The sequence below is a fragment of the Corvus hawaiiensis genome, chromosome 16 (assembly GCF_020740725.1).
Source record: "Corvus hawaiiensis isolate bCorHaw1 chromosome 16, bCorHaw1.pri.cur, whole genome shotgun sequence".
NCBI classification, from domain to species: Eukaryota; Metazoa; Chordata; class Aves; order Passeriformes; family Corvidae; genus Corvus; species Corvus hawaiiensis.
In genome coordinates this window covers 8,744,206-8,771,608 of record NC_063228.1, presented here as the reverse complement: position 1 = coordinate 8,771,608, position 27,403 = coordinate 8,744,206, and the positions used below count along the sequence as shown (strand labels likewise).

Sequence of the window (27,403 nt, the reverse complement as noted above, 5' to 3'; positions counted from 1 at the left end):
ATAGAACTCATAAAAGTGGGAAGTGTCTCAGGTGCTTGGCTCCAGCTCTGTCCCAGCCAGGGTCTCCCCAGCCGGAGCCACAGCAGACCCAAGCCCAGCTGAGCAGAGGTTTCCTGCTGCAGCAGCAGTGCAGGTGCTGGAGACTTAGCTGGCCTTCCAACTTAGGGACCTCCCTGTATTCCACCCCATTGTCTCTCAGGAGAGCACACTAAGGCTAGACCAGTTGTTTCACAAAAATATATATAACAAATGGTAATAAATTCTACAAGAAAGCACCACTTTCCTTAAATGCCTTACAAACTTCATGGCTTTCAGCAGAATAGTGAAATTGCACCAGGAACAACCTACAGAGCTGGTTTTATTCTCAGGGTTGAGCTCGATCAAGCCTCAACTGCCAACTGAAGGGACCCTTCTTGACTGTATTTATGACAGCCCTGAACAGTGGCCATTGCCTAAAGGCCACCCCCTCTGTGGGGGCTACCCCATCATCTCACATACAGTAGATTAAATTTTCTGAAAAAGCTGCCACAAAGCATGAACTCTACAGCACCTGGCAGAACATTTCCAGCACTCCTCAGGGTCATCCAGAGAGTTTTTGGTAAATTTGGCTGTCAGACATCTTTCCTTATTTCTAAAGATGGAAAAATAGAACAAGCTTCTCCTAGACAAAGATATTTATTAAAAGTTAGTCTGAAATAAATTCCCCTAGTCCCCAGAGATCTTTTCACTGTCCTTGCGGAAATGAAAACCAGTCTGAGGAGGTGAGTCCTTGAGCAGGGGCCAGTGGCAGGGAGGGCTCAGCTGACCCTCCAGGCCCCTCATCCCCACAATGCCAGCAGCAGGGAGGGCACAGCTGGCACTCCAGGCCCCTCCTGGCAGTGATGCTGGAGGCAGAGAGGGCACAGCTAACCCTCCAGGCCCCTCATGGCCGCAATGCCAGCAGCCATCCGGCGGGGCAGGCTCTTGGCAGCCTGGCGAAACTCCTCCGGCTTGGCCTTCAGCAGAGTTACAATGTTCTGCAGCATCCGCGAGGGCTGGAGGCCCAGGGCATCCATCACGTTTATGAGGTAATCTGCAAAATCAAGGAAAAATTTGTATTTAACTGGCAATAGACACTGTGAAATGAAAGATACCCTTGTTCTTGATGACAGAGGGAATTCTGTCACCAAGAGCTCCCACCCACAGGCACCAGCAGTGTGGCAGGAATCTACCACACAGGCAGGAACCCTACGTGGTGACAGAGCAGCCCGTGTGTGACGTGAGCCATGCCCAGGACCCCGTGCCCGCGCTCACCAATGTCCGTGGCCAGCTGCTTGGTGGAGTGTGGCGTGAGCTGCGGGATCTGCAGGATGACCTCGCAGTACGTCTGCATCGTGGCTCTGGCGATGGAGCCCAGCCAGTAATCAGCCACGTTGTCCAGCTCAGGCAGCTCATCTCCTGCACAGACAATCCCCGTTAGCTGCCAGCACACTGACCCCACCTTTGCTGGGTTTGTACCACACATAATCCTAACTGGTTAATAATGTTTGAACTGTTGCTTTCACAGGACATTGAGGTAGTCAAAGTCCATCAGCTGGTTTTGGAGTAATCAAAGCAGTCATGTTCTCTCCCTGTACTGTACAGCACTGACATGAGCTCCAGACCCAAAACACTCCCCTGGATTACTCTCCAGGTAAGTCACTTCCAGAGGGCTGATGGGCGACCAGCTGGGATGAGGCACTGCCTGGCACCTCCTACAGGATCCTGTTCCAGGAGCAGTTTGCAAACCATGACAGTGACAAGGATTCACAGGAGTTTTTTTCCAGCCCTAAAGGCATTCTCTGTTCATCACTGTTTTGAAAATTAACAAGCCATTAAAACACATAAATGCTTTAAGGGACATAACAGTAATGCAAAAGCCTGAACTGAAGAGCATGTTTTTGGAAGGTTCCAGGAAGACTGTAAATACTAAGCCCTACGCTTTCTTCACTGTCTGTGGAAATAATAACACCATGAAGAGACCAAGCCCAGCACATCAGGTACGCTGCCAACTTGCAGGGAAAGGCATTAGGTGGCTACTGCTGTTACCTGCAGCAGGATTAGTGACACAGCAGGTAAAACCAGCCCCTTGGAGCATGAACAGGAGCCAAAACCCAACAGAACTCTTCAGAGCTCAAACCACTGTTTTAATGAACACCAAACTCACACAGATCAACCCAAAGCTTCTAGTTTGAATGAAACCAAAAAAAGTTTTACTCATTATTTAGAGGCTCCTTCTGGGTTTTACCAAAGGATTCTTGGGAAAAAAAGGGTGATAAGAAAGGGATCTCCAACAGTTTTGTCACTGTAACACATCCCACCTGTGTAATGCAGGATGGGAAAGCTTTCCCCAGACAGTCCAAGCCTTTGGTCTTACCCTACCTTGCTCTGGGGGGTACGGCAGTTTTCCAGCATGTAATGCCAGTTCCAAAGCAGAATCCTCTTGAGTGACAAATGGCTCAAGGTGCAGAGGAAGCGACATAATGTATTGCCCAATCTAGAATAAAAGCACCAAACGCTGAGTCACTGAACAAATGCGAGGCAAGTCCTTTACTAGAGAAAAACTCACCTGCAGTAAATACACCTGAAAACAGAGAGCTGAGCCTGACAGCCACTCACTCACCTACAAATTGGCTCTCATGCATCATTACACTTGGTACAAGAAATAGTTTTTCACAAGGTCAGAGAAGCAGTCACTGAAACACTCATGGTAAGAAAGACCTGTACAGAGAACTGCTACTCCAAGCAAATCTTTGCTCTCTGGAGTGTTCCCAGCAGTTTGTTTTCTAGAGCAGAAAGACAGTTCTGTTTTCTTACATTGCTGATATATTCCAGAGGAGTCAGGCTGAAGTTTGGCAGGTCATCCGTCAGGGTCTCACCAATGCCACCAGAACTCCAGCCCTGTAAGGCACAAAGTGCAGGATGAATCGATGACTTCCCAGAGCATGAAGCCTGTCAGTATTTCAGAAAGGGGCAACCCAACAACAAGAACTGTGATTACCCAAGGGATTCTAGAAAGCAGAACACAGATGGTGAGAAAACTTTCCCATGTTGTCCCTCAGGCCCAAAACACCCACCCTCTTTCCACCCATCTCCCTGTGGGAAACATGCTCACAAGGGTTAGAAAAGCAACACCTCAGACAAACACCAGAGCCTTCAAACACCTGTGTGCTGCAAAGGCTGTGGGTGAAGGAAGGGAAACTCTTCCACTGTCTGCAGCTTGTGGGAGAAATGTGGCACCAGAGAACCATTCTGAACAGGAGAAAGGTAAGCAGCGCTGACACAAGGGATCCCTCAGGTAAACCCTGCCTGTTCAGCTCAGCCCGAGGCCCCCACTGCCCACCTCCATCCTGGGAACCAGCAGCAGCTGCTGTTTGATGCGCAGGAACACCGAGTCGAAGGCCAGGTGATGGGACAGCTGATTCAGGCGGCTCAGGGCCGCTCGTGACGACGACAGCAGGTTGTGGTTACTGGTGCCTTTCTCCTGACACACAGAGACAGAAAAACATTTACATAAGCAAGTCATTAAAGTGGCCACGGAGAGGCTGTGTTAACATGCTTGCAGAGGTTTTATGAGGCCATCCTTGCACAGCAGAGCTTTCCTCTGTGATGGCACAGCCTGTTCCCTTTAGAATGACCTATTCCAAGCAGTTATTCAAGACAGAAACTGCCACTGCTCCCTGAACTGCAGGACAAGGAATCAGCATCACATTCCAGCCACTGCAGGCTCTGGCACATGCCAGATGCTGAGAAACTTGCAGAGAAGATGGCAATGCTGCCTTCTACTCAAGGGGCTCAGCTGATGCCCTGCATGGAATTAAGTGAGTTCTACCTGAAGAGTACCTGTGGAACTGAACAGTTTAGTCAAGGTTTAAAGTCAAACACATGACACTGAAGGCAGAACCTCAAAAGTTGCAGGTAAATCAAGTGCAAAAGAAATCAAAACATTTTGAGGAAATGAAACTCATAACCTTAAATTCATTACTCCATGTGACCAACAATGGCAAACATAACTTAGATCCACGAGAAGATAACTAAAGTCATTCTACCCTGTTCACACATCCATGCATGAATGATCCTGCAGAATTCTGTTTCAGACTGGACGTGGCAGCAGAGCCTAAGTGGCAGAGAAAGCCTCAGAAGGTGGTGTATGGGCTCCAGAATTCGAGATGGCTCCAAAACAAATTTCCCAATGCTTGCTGCAATAAAATCTCCCTCACCTGAGCTGATAAAAGCATGTTCACAAAACAGAGCCAGGATCTGGGGAGAGATGGAACGAGTCCAGACTTCCTGGCTTTGGACATTTCATCTTTCCATGTATCAGTGTCTCTGTAGAACACAGCCCATGGAAAGGCTGCAGCCCAGCATGAAAAGTCATCAGACGGGGGGGGAATCCAGGTCTCATCTACCAAATATGGGCCCAAGAGCACACTGTGATAGAGGCAGGCTCCCCAGGCACCAGGGCTACCTTTAGAGTGTAAAGTGTTTCCATAAGGCTGCCATATTCAGATGGATTCTCCTTCAAGAGATAATTGTATTCCTGCCAGGGATTTTTTATGGAGCTCTTCTTTTCTGCAGAACTGGTGTCCTGAAAGCCAGAAAAACTACAAGGCCTGTAGGAGTCCGAGAGATACTTCCCAGCAGTTGACAAAATCCTAGAAACAAGTAAACAAAAGTCACCAGCAGAATCCTCTGTACTCAGCAGTCCTGTCCTCATGCTGGCCCAAGGACGAGCATCACCCCTGAGTGACTTGAAGGGAGAGCATTCACTGACAGAGACTCCACTTGAGGCCACTCCTCACATCTACTGTGCAACTCACTGGCTGCAGAAGTGCTGAGGGGACAGAGGGGTTTGTGCTCTGCGAAACGAGGGCAGTGGGGCCCCACCCAGCCCACCGAGCACTGCAGGCTGTGCTCTACGAGAGTCACACCGAGCATTTCACGGAACCACAGGCTGAGCAGTGCACTGCTTACAACAAGCAGTAACGAGATCTATGTGCTGCCTGTGCCTACACTCCTCAGGTTACAGGGAATCCATCAGCTAAGGCACACCTACACTCATTTCAGCACATGATTCATGCCCCATGTCACAAGGGTGAGGATCTTGCCAATTTGATCTGGTGGAAAATTCCTTCCTGACCCCCATCTGGCCAGCCAGGTATCCAAGGAAAAGGATTCTTGGGACTGTCTCAGGGAACATGACTGAGCAGAACAGTCTATGCCCCATCTCTGACGTGTCAAAGGGTGGGATGGGGGAATCAGTGGTGGCTTTCCCTCCATGTCTATGCAACCAAAGCACTTCGGGGTTTGTTTTCTTTCAACTTGGTTCCTACATTGACAGCTCATGAATTAAGGTCAGCAGTGCTCACCTGTTGGCCAGCTGCTGCTCAAAGTCTCCACACTGATGAAGGAGTTCACCACAAATGGAAATTATCCTGGGAAAGAACAAGACAAAAACACACTGTGAGATTTGAGGCAGATAGTGCCAGACCCCCCTCGGAGAACCCATCTCAGATCCACGTCAAGTCATTAAGAAATGCCATAACCAAACTACAGCCCACACATCTGTCAAGAGTCAATTTGGTGATTAACTCTGCATCCATTTGATAACATACTCAATTTTTTTTGCCCAATGGCCTCATCCACATGCTACTTCTTGTCATCATGGGGAAGGCCAGCTCAGTGTCACTGGGAAAATTCTAAGAGCTGCTAATACTACAAGTGATATGGGATGCAGCCTTGCTCCAGGCAGGGTGGGGAGCCCTACAGCCCTCCCTGTGCCAGGAGCAACCTGAAACCCATCACTGACACTGGTGCTCCCAGCAGCACTGCAGCACAGTGAGCTCAGCCCTGTGTTCTGCACTGAGAACTTGTGTAAACTGACCCCAAGTAGTTCCCTTTCAGCTTTGAGACAAAAATCAGCTCTGAGCCAAACAAACAAAAAGAAAAAAAAACCCAAACCCTTTACCGGACAGAGTTTTGGAATGCAGTCCAGTCCTCCTGGAACAGGGAATCTGCCAGGACATCATCCAGTTTACATTTCTTTCGTATAGACTGCAGTGTGTTTGTGAAGTCAGATGTATACCTGCAGTGAGGAATGGAGCAGAGAGAAGCACCAGCATAAGAGAACAGGGTGGAGAGCAGCAGAAAAACATGTCCTATGATTTGCTCAGTCCGTCTTCTGCAAGGGCCAAACAAGAACCAGAAATACTGAAACGAGTACAGAAGAGACACTCTGGTTCCACTGCAAACTTATCAGCCATAGACCATTCAAGCCTAGACCAGAAGACAAGGAGCATGAAAGATGCTGTGTGGCTGCCTCAGTTTCCTGCATGTGGATTACCAGGAGCTCTCCCTGCCTGTGAGAAGGAAGGAAAAAGACATTTTAGTTACCACTACATTGCCCATCTCCTAGGAAAGGCCAAGAAAAGTTTATAAGGCTCCTGCTAATCCAACATCACTTGGCCCTTACTCCAGGAACATGGTGACAACAATGTCACGAATTTGTTTTCTCAGCTACTCCCCAGACGAGAACATGGATAAAAAGAAGAACATTCTGTTTTCTACACACCCCCATTTTCCTTTTAATAATGCCCATAAGCTGGAGGCACGTACATTGCTCTGTAATTGCCTATAAAGAAGGTGAGATCAGACACTGGTGCTTTCCTCTTCCTCCTTCCCACAGGGCAGCAATACCTGATTCATACCTTGTGAGCAGCTCCTTCAGTATCGTGAAGGAATAAGCAATTAATCAGCATAGGAATAGGAAAGTGATACTTTAAGACAAGAACTAAGAGTGAACCTCACTCCGTGGGGTATCTCAGATATCGCAGATCCTGAATGTGAGGTCACTTGTCCCAGTGACTGTGTATTCATAGAATCAATAAGGTTGGCAAAGACCTCCAAGATCATCAAGCTCAACCTCCAGACTTATTTCCCCACTGAGATCTACTTTCATCAGCCTAATTTGCCTTATTTTGTTTTGGGAAACATTTTCTCCTTCAAAAGTATTTATTAAAAACAAAAATTCAGCTCAACCAAATCGAAAACAGCTGGTAAGTCTTTGATTTAGCCATAAAATCTTCTATTTTTCCTCCAGAAAACAGCCTGTGCTTGAATGAAGCAGCAAGAGGGATATTGATGATTCATGGTACACTCAGAGACACTTTCTGTTCTCAGCCATTTTTCATAAACTACGAGGTCCTTGGCCACAGACTGCACACTCACTACTCGCTTGGTATAAATGCAACAGTACCTAAAGGCACCTTACTTTGAGAACAGGGCCTTCAGGGCCTTCAGCAGCCCACACACCCCCAGGCCATCTGTGAGCTTGACGCAGTTGTCGATGGCTCCAGCCGCCAGGATGAAGAGTTTGTTGACTGAGTGGTTCAGTTCCTGGACACAATCAATCACTTCCCAATGCTCCTAAATAACAACAGTAACAACAAAGCTGAGCCTAACTCTTCTTCCAGGCATTAACACAGTGTTCTCTAGTATTCTCCACTCTTGTGAAACTCCTAAGGCAGAACCATGCTGGTGCTTCCACCCTCCTACCCATGGACTGTAACAACAGCCAGGCTGCCAAACCCTGTGTTCACCAGATCTTCAAGGAAAAACAGTTCTGCCAACAGCAGAGTCTTCCACAAAAAAAAGGAAGTATAACCAAACAGGAGAGGAGGAAAGAGAGCAGTAACTATGACAAAGAGCCCTGTATTTAGCGGAAGCTTCAGCCTCTCCCTGTACAGCTGAGCAAAGACTGGTACATTACCAAGGGCACTGCACTGATCTGGATGAGGAGATTCTCTTCTTCCAGGTCTCCATACTCGAGTTGATAGGGCTTGTATGGACCATACACTGCTTCCACCAGCTCCATCACTTTTACCAGGTTCTGCTCCTCTACAAAGAATCAGATGTTTAGTCTACAAAGAGATGAATATGCTACTGAAAGCCTCATTTCAAGCTACATGCAGTAGTTCTTCCGCTAGAGCATGCTGCCTGCACAGGCTTGGAATGCTGCCCAACAGCTTCAATCTCAACTACACAGACTGGGTTTCTTATTTTTTTAGAAACAAGATTATTATCTCTACCTGCTTCCTAAAACCAAGATGTTCTACCTCAACAAGTGCCTCAAGAAAATTATCACTCACTAATCGAAAACAGCCTGGGTGATAAAAATCTATCAAACGTTCCAACCTACAGCAGAAGAATTGAAACCATCTGAGAAGTGAAACACATTACTCCCACGGCATCAAACAGGGGCAATCCTCATTTATCACAAAGCCTGGTTCACACTTAAAATAATTGACACTAATTCAATTCACTCAGCACTACTGTGCCAGTGTTTATCAACCAGAGCTGAACACAAAGCACAAACTCAGCCTCTCAGTGCCATGCCTGAGCAGGGAGCTGCCAACCCAAACAAAAACCAGGGCTGAATGATTACTGCTGAAATCAGAACTGGACACCAGCTGTTCTCACAAAGCTTTGCCAAACTCAAGCATGCAGCAAACCAAAATTACTTTGAATCCTGGATATCAGGAAAGACTTTTACACCCTGAGGACAGGAAACCAATGGAGCAGTCTGTCCAAAGCCAGCACTGTCTCTGTGCTTGGACATTTTCGAGACCAGACTGAACAGTATCCCAAGTACCATGGTCTGACCTCACAGCAGATCCTGCTTGGAGCAGGTGACTGGACAAGACCATCTTCCAAGGTCCCTTCCAAACTGAATTATCCTATGAATCACAGCTGAGCCCTCCCCTCACATACACATGCAGGAACTTGTTTGACTCTCCTCAGCTGAGTCACCTGGCTTTTCCATTCTTGAGATATTTCTTTTCTCAAACATCTTACCCCACAGTAAAAGAGATGGAAATAAAGGCTTTGGGGTTTTTTTTAAACACACTCAGATAACAGTTCAACAGAGGTCTTCCTATTCCATCATCTTCTAGAATGTGGCATTATTTTTCCCAGTCCTTTTTAGTAATTTCTGTAATGAACCACAAACTAAGCTAGAAGATGACTGACGCATATGCAGCTAGACAGACAACAGACACAGTCACACTCCCTGACATTGCAATCATAATCATAATTTACAGGATCAAGTAGGAATCTGGGTTTAAACAGCTCAAGACAGTGTTATGAGGAACCAAACACAGGAAGCACAGCATCAGGAATGCTCCATTAGCTTTAATTTTGGATTTTCCCATAGCCAGCCTTTAAAGCGGCCCCACCAAATTCATAAGGGTCTATAAATAGCCAACAGCTTAAGTCAGGCATAAACCTATGCAAACACAGCACCTCACTGCTGTGTGGTTTGTGGGAATTACTCAGCAAGTCATGACCAAAATGACAAACATCCCAGGGAGGGGAAGCACACGGCAGATTTGCAATCAAACACTAAGGATGCTGCTGGGAATAAACTACCAACAGTTCAGAAAAAAACACTGGGCCTTGCATTGTCACTTGATTAAAGCCTAAGCCAGTAGCAACAGAAAACTACAAAATCAAATACAAGCATCCAATGGAGGCAGCCTTCAAGCAGGTTTTCTCTTGTTTAGTGAGGTGTGACAATTCCAGGAAACTCAACTTTTCTGCTTTGTGATCTCTCACAATGGGTCTCGCTGCCTCCCTGGAGACATTTCCTCATCTGGGAGGCAGAAGAAATAGTAAAGCTCATAAAAGGAGAAGTGCTAAATGTTATTTACCCTGCAGAGCCACTGTGCTCAGGACAAGGCTGCTTCAGGAAACTCAGTGTTGTGTCAATAGCCCCAGTGTAAGATACACACACAAACACAAAGGTGCAAGTACCGGGTAACTGCACATTATTCAGAAGAGATAATCCCTCCCTCCACCTAAGACTAAACAAAATCCCACACTGGGACTTTACAAAGGGGACAGCATAGAATGACAGAATTCAGTGCCAGAGCCTTACTCAGGTTTGGCAGCATGGCTACCTCCAGCCCCTTGGCAAAGTGGACAGTGGCATCATGGAGTTCCAGCAGCTGGTTCAGCTTGGTGTCCTGGCCTGTCCTCTCCATGGCAGTGCTGAGACACACAGGGATGGAAGGCACCAGAGCTCCCAGAGTTTGAATCAACAGCACAGTCACAATTTCATGGGGGTTCTTGAAAACCTGTGGCAGCAGAACAGCTACTCGCAAAAGCACATTACCTGAGAGGAACACACAGCAACAGAGAGCAGCAGGCAGCTTCCAAATGTGAACCACCTCACCAGGGGTAAAAAACTCAGGAGCAGTCTGCTAAGGCTGCTGGAGCCACGCTGACCTAGCACACAGGACAGCCTGATTGCAAGTTTAGGGCAGTACATGTTTACCATTGTGCTTTGAGTACAGCCACCAAGAAACTCGAAGATAGGCACAGGTCAAAAACTGAATTCAGAAGAACACAGGCACTACAGTAATTCAAAAAACACCTGGCAGAAGAGGGCATTTGAAACAGAGCACTCAGTTTACACAGGTGTGTTGGGAAACAACATGAATCAGTAAAACATGAAGAAATAGGACTGTATCACAAGCCAAATTACTGGTCAAACAGGCAGAAGTCAGTAGTGGAAAGGCTAAAAAGCCTGTAATCCGCTGAGAATCAGCCCCTCCACTAGCATAAAACTTGTTACAGCCTTTATTGTGACTTTTTCATCAGCTACTCTGCTCATTTGCTTTGAAACCTGTGTTTACCATCAAAAAGGTCCAAGAGTTTTTCAGAAAGCAGAAGCAACACAGGAGATTGAGTGATATGAGCTGTGCCACACGTGCCATTTATTACAATCCCCAGTTCAAAGAATATCTGCTAAAATGTAACCTGACATCTGACCTGAAAGTCACATCGAATCATTAGGCAGAAAAAATACATTTCAAGGAAACACTGGGCTCCTCTGCAGCACAGGCCTTGCACTGACACTGGCTTTGTGACATGAAGATAAGAATCTCTTACCCTTCATGGATGAAAAACTCCTACAGGCTCAACAATATGAACTTATTTCTTCATTTCACCAAAGGACAAAAACTTTTTTTGATCCTACATTATTCTTGGCAGGAAAAACAAGCACACAGACTCCAAGGGGTGACAGCAGAAGCCCTCAGATATCTTACACAGAGCAACACACATCAGTCCTATGTGACCCTGAGGGCTTTCTCCAGGCCAAGTGATAAAGCAATTCAGGCATTTCAAATGTCTTGCAACAGAACACATTTACAACACCAACAAATTAGTTTTAACTTAAGATACAGATGAAAGTGATAGAGCAGCTTTAATGTCAATAACACAGCAACCTTGCTGCTGGTGGAACACCAGAGCTCAAATCCTGTCTGCAAGGGCTGGACAAGGAACAGTAACTGGGTTGCAAGTCCCATCCTGCACCAATCAAGCACAGAGTGTAACTCAGGGTGAGCAGCCATGAGCTCTTCAGAGCTTTGTGAGAATTCAGAGGATGCCCAACCCTGTCCTCTCCCACCCCTGCAGCAGCATGAACCTGTCACTGCACCTGTGCTGCCCACTGGAGCTGGGCATGCCAGGTCCCCAGGAGGGTGTCGTACAGCTCGGTCAGCTGGCGATCCAAGCTCAAGTCACTCTGGCAAAGCTCCTGCCACACGGCCACCAGCTGCACCTGATGAGGAATAGAACCATCTGAGAGGAAAACTGACAGGCCACAGGTTTTGCTTTTGTTATTCCAAACCCAGTACTCCCCACGCACAGCACTTCTGCCAAAACATGAGGCTCACCCTTGCTCCTCTCTCCACATTTCAGCATAACTTATAATTCAGCACCACAGAAGGAAAAGACTTTCAGCATGAAGCTTGAGGCTTCTTAGTGATTCAAAGATTTAATTAACATTGGTATTTTACTCATAAAATGAGATTGCAACTGATACCCCCACATAATAGTTGAAATACTTGGCAAGCCCCAGCCTTGAACTTAATCCTCAAAAGTCACAGTCATGTGAGAAATTTGAAGCTCAGGTTATGGCTACAGAACTGTCTGGAATTCCAACTTTTAATCTTACCTGAAAAGAGTTTACAGAAGTCAGCAGCTGGCAAGTTGCAGTAATAAAGTTACTGCTGACATAGGCACATCCACAGAAAGCAAAGCAAAACCATGAGGCACAGAGTAATCAAGCAGAACACACATATCCTGTGTCTGCTGCAGGAGGGGACACAAGGACCCGAATGGAGAACTACTCCTGCAACAAGGGGAGTAACCAAAGCTGGTCAGAGCCAGCAAGAGAAGTCGAAGAAGGAAACACAGAGAGGAACAGGTGCCATCCCCCACCACAGCACAGCTGAGATCCGTGGGGCAGCAGCTCCCTCTGCAGTCAGAGCCCAGCAAGAATTACGACTTTTATTCCTCAATGTTAAAATGTTACCAAAACACTTACCTTGTGACACTTATAATAATAAGCAAGAAGCTGGGGCATCCGATCAATTTCGGTGAAGACTTTAACAAACATTTTTGCCTGATCTAAACAAAACAAAATAACAGGCATCAGGATCAGCCTCAAAGCGGAGGGCGAGACATCAGTCTGAGCAAGAAACCCTCTTCTAGGGGAGCAGGCACTATGGTCTACACAGAAAGAGACAACTTCATCTATTGTTTGCTTATCTTCTGAAACAGGAGCAGAACTGCCTAAAACCCACTCCCAAACAAGATCAGGCAGCAGACATAAGGAATTAATTTAACTTCTTAACCAGGACATAGTATTAACACACCTAGTATTAAAGCCAGATAAAGCTAGAGCATTTCCTAGAAGGAAATAATTAGTTTCTAGAAACAGGCCAGCACTTACAAACCTAAAGCATACATGACAAAGGCCTCAGCTTTGCTTTCACCTGTCCTCAAAATGATCCCTGTGCCTCAGACTGACTCATGGCACAGCTGCTCCTGCACAGAGCTTTGAAACACAGGTCCCTCAGAAGTCTGGTTTGTAGCCCATAGCCCCAGATCCCTCCAGGACCTCGAGGTGCACAAAGAGGAGTGTCAACAACCAGAACAACTACTTTACAGAAGTGCTGACAGCAACACAGGGAAGGAAGAGCACAAAGAACTGTCCAAAAAGACAAATTTGCTAAGGAGAATTTATAAAGTTGCTTTTACAAAGTAGTAGGAACTCAGAACACTTCCAAACAAATTTCCTTCCTGATGACACCAACACCATGATAACAAAAAACAGGGCCCTTCTGCTTATTTGAGCAGCACTTCCATCTCACACATCCACGTGGCCTGTAAAACCAGCCTGTAATCTGTTTTCCTGCAGTGGCCACAGGTAACCCAAACCACACAAAAATCAAAGCAGCGCTGGTCTGCAGGCAGCTGCAGAGCCCAAAACACTCCAGGGCAGCTGCTCCACCAGGAGAAGCTCGGGACCCAGTGCCAGGAGCCTTCAGGACACCAACTGTGCACCCAAACACTGCTTTAAAGACAATAAATTCTGTGCTGATAGTAAATGACACCAAGAGCTACTGACCTACAGATTGGGAGTTAAAAGCAGCAACGATCTGAGGACTGGCCATGGCCTCCAGCCGGTTCTTCAGTGCCTCCAGGTGCACACACTTCTCCGAGTAATCCGGCGTGTCCACCAGCATAGCCAGGCTGCTCTGCATGCTCGTCAGCTTGGCAGAAATCAGAGACACATCCTGCCAGCAGGGAAAGGCAGCCTGTTACCAAGGGCAACCTCAGACAGCATCAGCACCACGGAAGAGTTTCACAGTCACTTCAAAATCCGATTTTTAAACACAGTTCCCTGAAAAGCTGGAGGCACACAGACCAAATAATTCAGTATTTACCTGTGTTTTAAGAGTCTCTTCAATATCTGCACTTAGTGTGCTCCATTTGTCTGCTTCCTGAAGTGACTCGGCAGCCAACTGCATTCTGGACTTCACTCGGTCAATCTCTACCAGGACCTGAAGAAGAAAACACAACATTATGTTCCCCACTGACACAAAAAATGACTGTCACAGATACTTGGGAGTTATTTTCTCCTTGAATTTTAAAAACAAAAAGGTGTGAAAAGATTATGTTATTACCAGAAGACAGAATAGTTTGAATGAGCTAGAGAGGTAAAATCATCTTTCAAAGTCAAACAACAGAAGGTAAGTTTAGGCTAGTTTGAATTCTGGTCTTGTAGTTTTAGTATCCACTTTTCCTGAAAATGCTCTGCACCCCAGGCAGAAACCAGTGTCCCCAGTCAGGTACCAGCTCTGAAGCGACACCTGAGCAGCTGTTCCCCAGGACATGCAGATGCACAGGTCTATATCACACTCACCTTTCCACTATACTGTTATGTTAAAAGAAGTGGTTTTGTCCATCTTAAGTTCACAAGATTATTTCATATGAACAGCTCTGGAACATTCAGAATTTCACAAGTTGCAGATCAACACTAAGACAAGAACTGACCTGCATGGACTGAGCTGTGTCTTCTTCAAACTTCTTTATATCTTCTTTAACTAGGATCATCTGCTCCTTCAGGAATGTTGCCTCCTGTTTCAAGACTTCCACTTCCCGGAGGACTCTGGGCATGTTCTGGAGAGCCTGATGGCTTGTTTCTGCAGAAACACAGAGCAGTGAGGAGGGGTGAGAGCCCTTGCAGGAACAGGTGGTCTTTCAATAATCTAATCTAATATTTAGTAATTGAAAAAACCCAACACTAGACAACAAAGCAAAACATCGAACAACAAATCTTCAGCTGTATCTTTAAACTTTAAGTAGGTACTTTATAATGGAATCACGTAGGTTTAGAAAAGCCCTCTAAGACCATCAAGTCCAACTGTTCCAAACAGTCCAGTCCTGTTCCCCCAGTACTGCCAAGGCTACCACTAACTCATGCCCCCAAGCACTGCATCCACACGGCTTTTTAATCCTTCCAGGGACTCCAACGCTGTCCTGGGCACCCTGGTCCAGGGCTGGGCAACCCTTTCGGAGAAGAAATTTCCCTGTTATCCCATCTAACCCAGCGTTGGCAGGAACTGCTGTTTCTCAGCATTTAACGCAGATGTGTTGGTGAAGAACTACAAGACCCGAGATCGCTGCGAGGATCCCTCTGTCTCTGGCAAGGCTGGCCAGGCCGGGATCGCCAACGCGCCCTCGGGTGGCCTGCACAGGTCTGCCTGTCGCGCCTTAGGAGGATCCAGGTATGGGGACACACGGATGCCAGGAGCACACGGCAGAGCTGAACTGGGCCGCAAACCCCGCCCCGATCGGCCCGACACATTCCCGCGGGGCAGAGCCCCCGCCCGGCCCGCACCTTCCACGGCGTTGTTGACCTCCTGGATGAAGAGCTGCAGCTTCATCACCAGCGTGGCGGCGTGGGCGTCCACCTTGCCCGGGGCCTCCTGCTGCACGGCGCGGAACGCCGCGTTCACCCAGCCCTTCACCTCGAACTCGTCCGACAGGAACCGGGAGAAATCCATAGCCACGGCCGGGCCGCGGGGGCACAGCGGGGGCACAGCGGGGGCACAGCCCGAGCAGCTGCGGCCCGGCCCCGCCGCGCACCCGGAAACGCTCGGCGGTGCCGGGGCGGTGCCGGGGCGGTCTCGGGGCGGTCCCGGGGCGGTGACCGGCCGAGAGCCGTGACCGGCCGAGAGCCGTGTCCCACCGGGTCTGTGCCCAGGCCGGTGGGGCCTCGCAGCTCCCGGCGCTGCCCAGGCCTGCAGCGGGGCCGGGCCGAGCCGCGGTCCCCGGCCGTGTGCCCGCCCCGCCCGGCCCCAGCGCGGCACTGCTGTCTCCCACCGCTGCCGGTGCCCATCGCCCCCGCCCCTCAGCTCCCGCTGCACCTCGGCACAGACCCCGGGAAAACGGGGCCGGGGGTGTTCCTTGTCCCTGTGTCCCTGGAACAGGCCCTGCCGTGGCTCCAGAGAGGCTGGCACGGGCGCTGAATGCTGGTGTAGATTCACTTTTTTTTTTTTTTTTTTTTTTTTTTTTTTTTTTAATTCAAAAAGTAAAGGGGAAATGGCCCAGAAAGCAGCAGGAAAGGTGTGCATGGCAGAAGCACCGCGGCTGCGGTGCTCTCCAGCAGGCTCCTGTAAAGCAGGCTCAGCTACAGGGAAAGGCTGTGGCAGAAGCAACCAGTTCACACTCCTGCCAGGCACAAAAAGGAAGAAGGAGGTGGCAGATCCCGAGAAAAGGTGCCCTTATGGAGTACTGGCCAGCACTGCTGGCCCCCAGTCCCTCCTCCTCCATGGCTAAGGCAACATGGCAGTGTTTGAGCCAGCTGGACTTCAGCTCCTGCCCCAGAGCTCTGCTTCTGGAAAGCCAGTCACCTCTCCCACCTCACTGCAGGGCTGCATGCCCTGCATGAACACCAGTTTGTACCTCAGTCGGATAGGATCCTGGGAGAGAAAGGAAGAGAGAGGGACACACCATGATTATAAACTCCTGGACTCTTTCACCCCTCACAGCCTTGCTGCAGTGAGTCACCTCTGAAAGGAGAAACACCAGCCTTGCAGAAGCTCTGCACAGAAGGAAACCCTGGATCTTCCTAAGATAGACAAGAGCAACTGGGAGACCTGTGCAAGCCACCCATGGGCATGTTGGCAATCCAGGCCTGGCCAACCTTCTCAGAGACAGAGGGCTCCTTACACATTCTTGGGTCTCGTAATTATCCACCAATGCAACAGATCTGCCACCCATCACTTGTGCCTTGGGGGCCATCAGCTTGTGTTCCATCAGCTGCCAACATCTGCACAGTGAGTGCCTAGAGCTGTCTCTGTGGGCAGATGGTCCAGAACTGTGCAGGCCCCTGCAGCAATTGCCCACACAATCCTTCAGACTGTAGCTCTGGAAAGCTCTTTGAGCAGGAAAAACATCTTCCCAGCACAGTTCAGACTGCCCTGTCTCTCCACTGCATCTCCCCATTATTAAGACCCTCCCCATATCTCATGCAAACACCCAGTGGGATTCCAAGTGCCCATCAGCAGCACCTTGTGTGGGTTGGCGAGCAGCAGCACCTGGGACACCACTGCAGGTGGGAGGAGAGGGTTGAAGGCTGGCAGCTCAGAACCTGAGGCTGGTTGTAACTTAATTTGCATGGTCTGAAAGAGAAAACAAAATAAATACTTTTTAGTCCATGCTGGGAAAGGGCTGGGAGCATTACTGAGCCACGGAGCTGGTTAAAGATATATCAGCCAGACTCTATCATTCAGTGAAAAGCACAGCCTGCAACTAAAGGCAGATATTCCTGAACAGCCAATTCCATGCTACATATGCACAGGCAGCAAGAGCCCTACTCAAGAGGCTGAAGCAGCAGGTCTGGAGCCCTCTCTGGCTGCAGCAAGGCCATGGATACACTCCGTGAAACGGGCACCGATGCCACAGGCACCACTGTACAACAGGCTCTCCGTGCAGAGGAAGGGAGCCACACAGTGTCCCATGAGCAAGGCAAATACTCAATAAGAAATGGCGGACCTTCTCCTCAGGACATTTCTGAGCATCTCTGCTACTTTTTCACAGGCTTCTCACCTTTGGGACTGCAGCCTGGAACACTATGTCCTTAATGGGGTGAGCTGAGGTGCTCAGCATGGACAGAACCATCACCAGCACATCTGGCCGGCCGGGAGCCGGGTCTCTGGAGAAGTGGAGCATGGCCTTGAAACCATTCCTATCATACACAGTGAGTGGACAGATAGTGCCTGCCAGAGACAAAACGAGAATCAGAATCAAAGCCTGGATTCCTCTCCCATCTGAGGGCGAACAGGAAAGATGGGATAAGGAACAGCAGAAAGGAAAATGCAGACAAACTTTTACTTCCTTCAGCAAACTCACAAACCAAGTGGCACACAGCACCTGCCCCTGATTTACACCTGCCCCTAAGGCAGAGACAGGAATCTGAATGTCTGCATTTGGGATTTAGCAGCTCAGGTTTCACCAGTCATCGAGAGAAGTCAGGTGTGGATCCAACAGAGATGCAGTGGGAAAAGCAAAGTGTCTTTCTTAGCACACACAAGATTTGGCTCCTTATCATGCATGCCTGGCAAATTCTCACGCGAATCATCACCACCCAGCCCTTCCAAAATCTGCTGCTAAGTCCTTCACTTGAGACTGAAGGCAGATCAGGATGTCTTTGCACCTGCCCTCTTCCAGCAGCAGTAAGAGTCAAGGCTCTGTGGCCCTGGGCTGAGACCCCGGGGTGACACATACCCAGGAAATGCTCTGGGGAGGGGCTGCGGAGCTGGGCCATACAGTGTGAAACCGAAAAGCAGAGGTGGAATGAAGAGCTCTTCTTTAGGAAGTGGGGCAATTCCCATTCAGAAGTGTCTTTTAGGTCCCTGTAGAACAACTGTTTGAAGCTTGACTGAAGGTGTGAAGGACAGAGAGTTTAGAAGCACATTACAAAGATTAGTCAGGGCACGAAACTCCTGAGTAATAAGTAGAGAGGACAAGGACATTGCCATGCTATGACCCCTAGCACCTGCTCAAATTCTCAGGTACATCAAGCCTTTCACAGAACAGTCATTACTTGTCTCCAGCTGACCCACAAAGCACAAAGCTACTTTGGCTTGCTTGGAAGAGCTCTAGTAAGCCTCTAGTAAGGAGAGCTGGGGCACAGAATTGCACTTACTTGGTGTAACTGAGACTAAAGGCACAAAAAGGTTTTCTAGAGAAGCATCATAGGAAGCTGGATGCAAAGAGGCAGCAGGCTTCAGCTCATAGCCTGGACTGAGGAGTGGAGGATCTGCCACTGAGTTATTTGGAAGATCTGGGAAGGGCAATTGCATTGGTGATAAATCCCTGGAAAGAAAAGCATGCAGAAAGCTTGCATTAACTGGGGATTCTACAGGGAATATACTGTCTTCTGCTGTATTCCCAATCCTTCATCCCCTTTAGGTATAAAGAAACTACAGGCTTACATTCTGAGTTCTTGAGAAATTAAAAAACTCTTGTCATCTATGGAAGATCTTCCTGTTTCAAAACTCATTAAGGCAGATTTTGGTTCTGTTACTATAGTAAAACTTAGTTTTAGGGCTTTAGAAGTCTGCTGTCTCTACACACAGCTTCTCTGGAGCCCTAGTCAGGGAGAATAAAGTAAATTCCAGCTCAAAGACATTGCAAGAAGCTGGAAATTTTCAGTAAAATTTCTTTTATTATGGCAGACTGTATAAACATATCATAGTAGTCCACTGCTCTGAAGATCTGTGCAGATTGATTTGTGAACTGTTCCAAGCTTCCACTGAATGCCTAGAAACTACTTTGTCATAGTCTGGAGAAAGCTGAGGAAAGTACTTTTTGAGTTACAGGTTACTATAAAAAGGCCTGACTGTAAGGTTTTTGTTCTTTCAGCTCAACATCACCTTGTTACCAGCCAATGGGATTTGTCTCCCAAATTTCTGACCCTTGGAAAGTCCTGGTGTGCAATTACAAAGTGCAATTAACAGGTGCACAACTGCAGGAAAGAGCCAATGTGTGCACAGATCACTTGCCATCACTGACCAGGGGCAGCTGAAAGGTTTTCCTAAACCTCCCTGCTGTAAAAGAATTCCTCAGCCCTGAAATCTCTTATTAGGCAAAGTTTACTTACAAAGAGAATGTCTTGGTCTTGGATAATGGAGAGAGCTGTTCATCCAGGCTCCGGAACTCACTCTTCCCTGCACAGCTGTCTTCCCAACTCTCCTGTGGTCCCAGGGTTTGAACAGCACTTACACCTTCCCTAAATCCATTGTGTACAGCAGGCTGGAAAATAAGGCCCTTCAGGTTCATGTTATACAATAATAGCAAAAATAAACCTATTCTGCTGGAAAGAACTTTGTTTATAATAACACTGCCTAAAGTAGTAATACATATAGAGTCATTTGGTTGCAAAGTGCACTTGAGAGATTAACTGAGAGCAAGAGGATTCCAGTTTCTCCTCAGAACAGAATGGGACACTAAAAAGGCTGCCAGGGAAAGCCAGACCAGGAATCATCTCTGATTTTTGTCTTTACACCTTATGGACTGCAAAGTATCTGAGCATCACTCACCTCTGCTAGGCCAAAATCAGGTGGTGGTTTCTGTATGACAGGGGAATTGCAGAGACCTAAGAAAGATACCAAAATGCCACAGATAATTTACAGAAAACAGGGCTTTTCCACAGGTTCTTCCTTTGCTGTCTAACAGCAGTTTGGCTATGGTCTAACACCACTAAAGATGCTGCATCCCTGAAAACTTACACCTGGAAGGCTCTACTTTCTCTTGGGACTGACACTGAAGTCAAAGTTCTCCTCTCTTTATTAAACACCACAAACCCCCCAGTAACAAGGGTGACACTGAACTGCACCTACAGACCTAAGGACTGTAACTCCTCCTCGAGCAGGCAGGTGGAGGTTGTGCTGCTGTGGCGGGAGGCCGAGGGTGTGTCTGCAAAGGGATCTGGGGGAGTCTGGGCCATGGCCTCCAGCTCGGAGAAGTCGATCAGGGTGTAGCTCTTCATGCGCCGTGGGGCTGCTCGGCACGCTTTGGGAACAGAGACAGAGTTAGCGAGGAACCTCCAGAAAGGAATGGCACATCCATGGGTACAGGTGTGCCTGAAAGGTGAAAAAATTCAGGAATATTTTCTGTCAACTATATGCAAGAGAAAATGATGGTTATATAATATTTTTCCTGTGTTATAGGACTTTCTCCACGTTTATTCTCTGAAAAGCACTTCCCTCCCAAACCCCGCTCCCACCTGGCATGTGGGGCAGAGCTGCCGTGGGGTGCCGTGGGTGCTTCTCACCTGGTGCATGGGCAGAGCTGGCAGCTGAACCTACTCCATCCCCGTTCTCCTGGCTGGCCACAACCTGCCTGTACTGCCCCAGCGCCCGTGAGAGCTTGTCATTGGCCTGCAGGATCTCAGCTGAGAAACCAGAGAAGATACAAAATACTCATGTTCCAACAGGAAGGTCAGGACAGTTCCACAGTACTCCCCAAACTGCTCGTGAGGAAGGGACAGTGCAGCTCAGGAGAGAAGGCCAGCGGAGCAGGCTGCCCTCAGCTCTTCACTTGCCTTTCATTCCATTTTGCACACACGGCTGCTGATTTCAGGCCTCTCTCTCATTCATGAAGATCACTTTGAAATCTTATCCCATCTCTGAAGTATTCCTAATTTCTGCCATCTCTTCTGCACTTTCTTGTTCTCCACAAGTTTTCCCAGTGTACTTGAGTCTATAACCCAGCACTCCCCAGCTGGAGAGCCATGGCACCCATGGGTATGAAAGGAAGGTGTGAGATGCAGTTGAGGTCTCAGGGTTGCTATTTAAGATGTCTGTTCAGCAACCATTGCTTCAGTCAGGTTTTCAAGGCATATGGACAGGAATGAAATGCCAATTGTGGAATTCAAAGATTCTGCTCTTATCAAATTAACTCTACCCTAGCTGAAACCAGGATACCTTCCTTGGTATTACACTTAAAAATTGAAAATATACTTCCCTTTCTGTTTTTACAGAGAGGGAGAAGTTCAGTATCTGGAAAGGCCTCAAAAGCCTTCAGTTCTCTGAACATCAGAACTCAAAAAAACTCAGAAAACCACCTCAGCTGGAAGAAATGGATTCACTGTTTAACTTCGGGCTCCAAGTGAAAATTAACAACTTCCTCAGAGATGAGCAAGAGGAGACCCAATGCCATTTCCCCTGGGTTTCATGGTGAGAGTGGAGAGCTTTGCCCACAGGGTACCAAATGCCCAAGCACTCTTCTCCCAGGGAAGGGAACCACGAGGACAGTATTGGCTCTTACCTAGAGCTTCCTCGTCAGCCACCGCCTCGCTGGCCAGGCGGAAGAGCAGCGGCCTGAGCTTCTCACAGCGCTGGAACAGAGCCTGGGGAGAAAATGTTTCACTGCTCAGGACATCCCAGGCAAACTCACACTTCTGTCTCTGCAATCACCTGCAAGTGAAGCTCCCTCTAGAAGAGGGATGAAAAAGAGCATTTATGCAGGAAAAAGAGCATTTACCTGTAGGGTCTCCTGGTCAGCTGGGGATAATTCATGTCTCCTGTAGTTCTCCAGTAACTCATCCATACGTTTGACATTCTCAGAAACCTCATTGATGGTGTTCACTCTTCGGGACACCTGAGCTGACTTTTCTTGTTCCTGTGATGAAAAACGAAAGAAAAGGAGATGATAACTTGGCTGACACAGCCAGTGCACGTGTTTGTCTGGAGCTCTCTGGGTCACACCTGGGGAGTTGCTTCCTATTGATACTGTATTGCAGGCAGAGAAGGCACAAAGCAGCACAGGTGAGAACGTGCCCCCAGCCGCCCCATCAGAGCACCCTGGCCGTGTACTGTGGAATATGGAATTCATCTCACCACAGGCACGAGTGTGACTTCAAAATTTGAGCTGGTTGGTGGCTTCTGCCACACAGAACACACCCAAAATGACCACAGGGCTTTGTTGAACCAAATCTCCTACGTAAGCAGAGAAGTGGGATGCTCCTTCAGATGGAACATGCAAACAGACAGGCCAGATGTGCACACACACACTGCATGCAGGAAAGAGGCAGTTTTGTACAGAAGCGACTTTTTTCCACCTGGGAACTGAGTTTACTTTTGGAAATTTCCTACCACTACTGCAGTACTATTGCCAAGGTCTCATTGACATGGAAGCGTCCTGCTGTATGCACATTCACATATTCCCCTCTTCCTGGCAATGGCATATTTTAGGGAAACAAAACAAAATGATCCCATGCTGTAAATTCAGAGTATTTTGGAAAGACTGAACATGGGCCCTCCTCTGGGGCTACAGTACAGAGAGTCTCCTGTCAAAGACTGAATGGCCAAGTTCCCTCCCACCCTCCCTGGCTGCAAAGAGGCTTCTCCCAGGAGTTCCCACCTCTTTAATCACGCTCTGGATCAGGCGGTTGGCTGCCTGCAGGTCCTCAGGGTGGCTGCTCTTCAGGAGCCTGGCCAGGAGCTGTCAGGGCAGGGATGGGACAGCAGTGAGCAGCAGCCTCTGGGCACAGTGCTGCAGGCACACATCACACATGAGAGACACCTGCTGCAGGAATGGTCCTATAATCCTGGAAATACGTCAGATCCTGTCCCATAATATAATCCAGGTTATATTGCTGCCTGCATACACTGGCTGTTCAGGATTAGGAACTCTGGCTCTGCAGAACTTCTCTAACACCTGGAGAAGCCCTCCCTTGGGGAGGTTTCACGGAAACTGACATTTTTCTGTAAAAAAGTTTCACTTTTTACTAAGCAAATATTTCTGACAAAGCCTCACAGAGTTCTCTAGCTGTTACACTGCAGGAAGGACCAGTATTACTCTGATATAGTCTGTCTGAAACAGCAGGAGCTCCCAAAATATTACTGATCCTCTTTTTTCATCAGTACAAAACAGGGCAGGGCATGAAGACTCTAAGGTTTACCTTGGATTTCTCTTCATCTGTGTCAAAAATAGAATTCTGAGGTCTTGGAGAAGGGGGAGGTAAAATTTTGTCTTCTGGCAGTTTGGGATCTTCTTTTACAATCCCTGGAACAGGTAACAGTAGCTGTTCAATGATGCCCAAGCTGCAGAAACCTCGATGCTCAACAGGGCATGAGGTTTTGCACAGATTTCTGGATTAAAGTACCACTGAGGACTACTAAATATAATGGAATGAATGAAAAATCCATCCCAGGATCCCTCTGAACTCATCTCTCATAACCCTGGGAGAGTATTCCAGGGCAAAGATCACTTCTGAGTTTGTCCTGTACTTTTTCCCTGCACACAGTGTGAACAGAGGCCTCCAGACTGGTCTGGGCTGTGGCTCAGGAAGGCTGTTCTTTGGAAAATCCCTTTAAACAGTTCCATGCATCCTTCAGAACCCAATCAGCCTGGGAAGTATGGCCTTTGTCCCTTTTCCTTACAAACAGCATGTTATGAAAAAGCTGAGTCACAAGCTGATGGGGGCAGATATCTGTGGGGGAAACCACGGGCTTGGGAGGCGAAAAAGGAAACTGAAATAACAGAACTGAACCTTGTTTCTTCAGCATCTGATAAGCATCCTGGATTTTGACTTCCTGAGGAAACCAGACTGTCCAACTGAATATCACTTCTGTGACCCTTGACTTGACTTTTTCTGAAGACCAAATTCCATAGTACTGAAAACAAGACAGTAAAGAAAGAAAAAAAAGTTTAAACCCAAAGAATTGGTGCCAGATCTGGCACAGGGATCCAGCCCCAAGGAGTTTATGTGCAGAAACCAATGATAAAATGGATTCCTGTGAGTTTATTCACAGTGCTGACAACTGTGTATCTTGGGGTTAGGAAACAGTTTAGAGCTGTGGCTATAAACACAAGGAATGCTATGGAGTGTATGACAATCACACATGTTCTGTAACATCAAAATTAAACCTCTTCAAACCTCTCTGATCAGTTATTGAATCCAAAATCCAAAGCAGGTTGTTTTATTTCAGTGAAAACAGTTCTGTGCTTGACTTTAAACACTCCCCTTAACTGCTGCAATGCAATCACACCACTGGCCTCAGCTAGCCCCAGACACACAAAAACTGAACAAAACCAGAAACGAAAGTTATTGTCTCTTATCAGCATCTGGATGTCTTCTCCAATTTCTCTCATTATTGCCTATGAGCACTCTTTTTATTACAAAAACACAAACCTCCCCAAGACCAGGCATGTCAAACTCATTAAATGATACTTGTCCTCTCAGAGCAGTAAACAGAATTGTCTTCAGTGATATATACTTTAAATTCTGTGGTTTCACTGAAATCCTGTTCCCAAGCCTGAGACTGAGACAAGGAGTTTTGTTCTTCAGTTGAGCATTTCTTTGAAATCAATTTTTTGCAGCTCTGCCTTTGAGCTGATGCAATGGAAAATGAAACATGTACCAGTGGTAAATGTGTGCAGGATCCACCAGAAAGGGAAACTGATGGCTGCGATGCCGACAGGGTGTTTCAGGCAGGCCCAGGCCTACCCCAACGAAGAGGAGCGTGGCCAGAAGATCCCACTGCCTCTGATAAAGCAGAGCTGCATTTCTTATCCTGAAATGCCCCATAGCCACCATCACCTACCTTTGGGGAAAGCACTTTAATCAGCTCGTTCAGAAACCTGAATTTTGCCATTTCACTGTGAAATCTGTCACCACAGTTGTTCACACAGGTCTCCAGCACCTGCAGAAAACAAAATGTTACCAACAAGAACTGAACACACAAGGCTTGGGGAGTTTTCAAAAACTTTGTCATTATAATACTAAATCTAAGAACCTTCTGGCACTGCACTCATGAATACAAGATACTGAGAAAGTCATGCAGCAAGAACATGTTTTATTCCTTCATCCAACCTTCCTAAGAAGCACAGTTAAGACCACCTGCTCTATTCTACTCATCACTAACAACTTTTGAGCTATTGCCTCTGTGGTGGGACACAGCTTACACAGCCAGAGCCGCAGACCAACGAAACACCGCAGCAGAGCAATGTGGGGAGGCACAGAGGCAGCTACTCCCTCCACTGTACTCTGGTTTCTGTATTCCTTGTGCAAGGGAAAGTTAAAAGGGAGAGGCATCCAAGAGAAAGAGAAAGACATCAACATCTAAGAGAAAAGGAAGAGAGAGCTATCCTGTCTGCTCTGCTGTTCTACCTGCCAGACTGTTTCCAAGTGACTGCTTTGTGTGCGCATCAAGTACTTACTGTGAGAGCATGGAGAGCTTCCCCCTCCTGAGGGGACTGGATTTTGTGTGCCAGCAGCCTCAGCGCAAACAACGGGCTGGGGAAGAGCAAAGCAAGTCACACCATGCACAAGTTCCCAGGAAAAATAAATGCTGCTGGCTTTGGTCTGCAGAGAAGAGCAACTTCTGGATTCACAACAGGACAGATAACCTTCCTTGGGCATGGCGGCGGCCAGGGACATGTGCACATGCACAAGAGGGGAATTGGTGATCCCAGCACTGCCCCTCAGCCATGCCCAGGGGTTGTCCTTTGGGAAGGAGCAGCAGGGACAGGCTGGGGAATGTCCATGGGCAAGCACCACCAGACCTGGCTCTCTGCAGCTGCAGGAGCTTTGATAACAGCCAGGGTACCCCGTGCCAGCTCCTGGGCACGAGCTGGGTGCCAGACTATGAGCTCTGAGCTCAGTCTGCTCCAAACAGAGATGATCACTAAGGTTTGACAGGTCATTCACTTAATGAGTCCCTGCTACTTCCCACAGAGCCCAGACTGTCAGCTGGAAGGTGGGGAAGTCTCAGTAGAGATCCTCCACCCATCTGGAAGGAAAAGCTGAGGCTGAGCTCCCTCGGGGCTTTCCTGCAGAACCCCACAGCAGGAATCCTTGGCCAGACTCCTGAGGGGCTGCATGGCCAGCAGGATCGGCTGCCCGGTGGGCTCCAGCAATCAATGTCAGAGCCCACTCCTAGGTATCACCCTCCATCACATTGGCAAATACCAATTTCCAACTCATTTCCACTCCCAGGAGCAGCAGAGCCCAGCGAGCCCCCTCAGCTCCCCACACCGTGGCCCCAGGCCCCATTCCCACAGAGCCGTGAGGGAAGCTCAGAGCCAGACACAGCCTGGACGAACACAAAGAGCTGTCTGTCTGCCTTACCCCTCCGTGTCAGCGTTCACCTGGTCGCAGAACCGCTGGATGCATTCCCAGTTTTCCTCAGAGGTACTCGGGTCAGTGGCCTCATCTTACAAAGGGAGAAAAATAAGAGAGGAAAAAGGAAAGCGCGGCCTCAGTGCGAGCGAGCACTCAGGGCAGGAAGCAGCTCAGATCTCTCTGGTGCCGCTGCTCCAGGGCTTTTGGCAGCGGAAAGGGGAGATCCAGGACGAGCACGAAACAGCTGTTACTAAAATCTGCCTAAAAATATAGTCCCAAGCACACACTTAAAGTCAAGCACAGCCTGACAACAGCAGATGCTGCTTTTAGCATGAGAAACTTCAAAACCATTTACAGGCAGCTCTCCCGGGACCACACTGCAAAACTTGTTGTGCTGGAACACAGGCAGTTTACACTTTTGCACAGCTAAATTACAGGGGGAAAGTCTTTTTTTGGCTTTATCCACTCCCCAGCCTGTAACTCAGCCAGCTTTGGGGGCTGAGGATGGACAGGACAGATGGGGAAAGGGACAGATGCAGCGAGACAGCACCCACATCACCCTAACGGGGTTCCGTGATGCCGATGGGCTCTTCCCCACGGAGATGAAGCTGGTCCAGTGCCCACCCAGTTTGGAACAGGCACCGGAGCCAGCGGCCAAGCCAGCCCCGACCCCCAGAGCCCAGCCCCACTCACTGAGCCACCGCTCCAGCTGCCCCGTGCCAGCCATGGGCTCCGTCCGCTCCGCCCCAGCAGGAAGCGGCTCCACCGCCCCCGCGGGCAGCCCACGTGAGTTTTCGTGGCGTGGAAGTGTTCGCTGTGGGCGTGGGCTCAGCACAACACCCCGCCACCAGCCCTCCAGAGCTCCTCCCCTCACCGGCGCGCAGAGTATTGGTG

The 27,403-nt window shown here is 48.3% G+C and overlaps 2 protein-coding genes across 2 annotated transcripts; both read right to left on the bottom strand.

Moving 5' to 3' along the window:
* Positions 1–659: 659 nt before the first annotated feature.
* On the bottom strand, positions 660–15,541 carry COG7 (component of oligomeric golgi complex 7). The gene is made up of 18 exons (XM_048320955.1): positions 15,272–15,541; positions 14,425–14,573; positions 13,815–13,931; positions 13,496–13,664; positions 12,410–12,492; positions 11,519–11,641; positions 9,953–10,151; positions 7,787–7,914; positions 7,289–7,443; positions 5,987–6,103; positions 5,388–5,453; positions 4,487–4,673; positions 3,362–3,502; positions 2,836–2,919; positions 2,401–2,515; positions 1,294–1,437; positions 909–1,072; positions 660–856 (listed from the first exon to the last, which is right to left on the bottom strand). Exons 1-18 carry the CDS (start codon positions 15,435–15,437, stop codon positions 725–727), a joined length of 2,439 nt encoding a protein of 812 aa, XP_048176912.1. The 5' UTR covers positions 15,438–15,541; the 3' UTR covers positions 660–724.
* Positions 15,542–15,928: 387 nt separating this feature from the next.
* Positions 15,929–27,300, bottom strand: GGA2 (golgi associated, gamma adaptin ear containing, ARF binding protein 2). Its single transcript, XM_048321303.1, has 17 exons — positions 27,203–27,300; positions 26,516–26,600; positions 25,606–25,681; positions 24,990–25,088; positions 23,936–24,059; positions 23,345–23,448; positions 22,804–22,884; positions 21,925–22,062; positions 21,709–21,790; positions 20,714–20,833; positions 20,284–20,451; positions 19,980–20,035; positions 19,541–19,692; positions 18,584–18,753; positions 17,485–17,654; positions 16,947–17,057; positions 15,929–16,355 (listed from the first exon to the last, which is right to left on the bottom strand). Exons 1-17 carry the CDS (start codon positions 27,234–27,236, stop codon positions 16,245–16,247), a joined length of 1,881 nt encoding a protein of 626 aa, XP_048177260.1. The 5' UTR covers positions 27,237–27,300; the 3' UTR covers positions 15,929–16,244.
* Between the last annotated feature and the right edge of the window lie 103 nt (positions 27,301–27,403).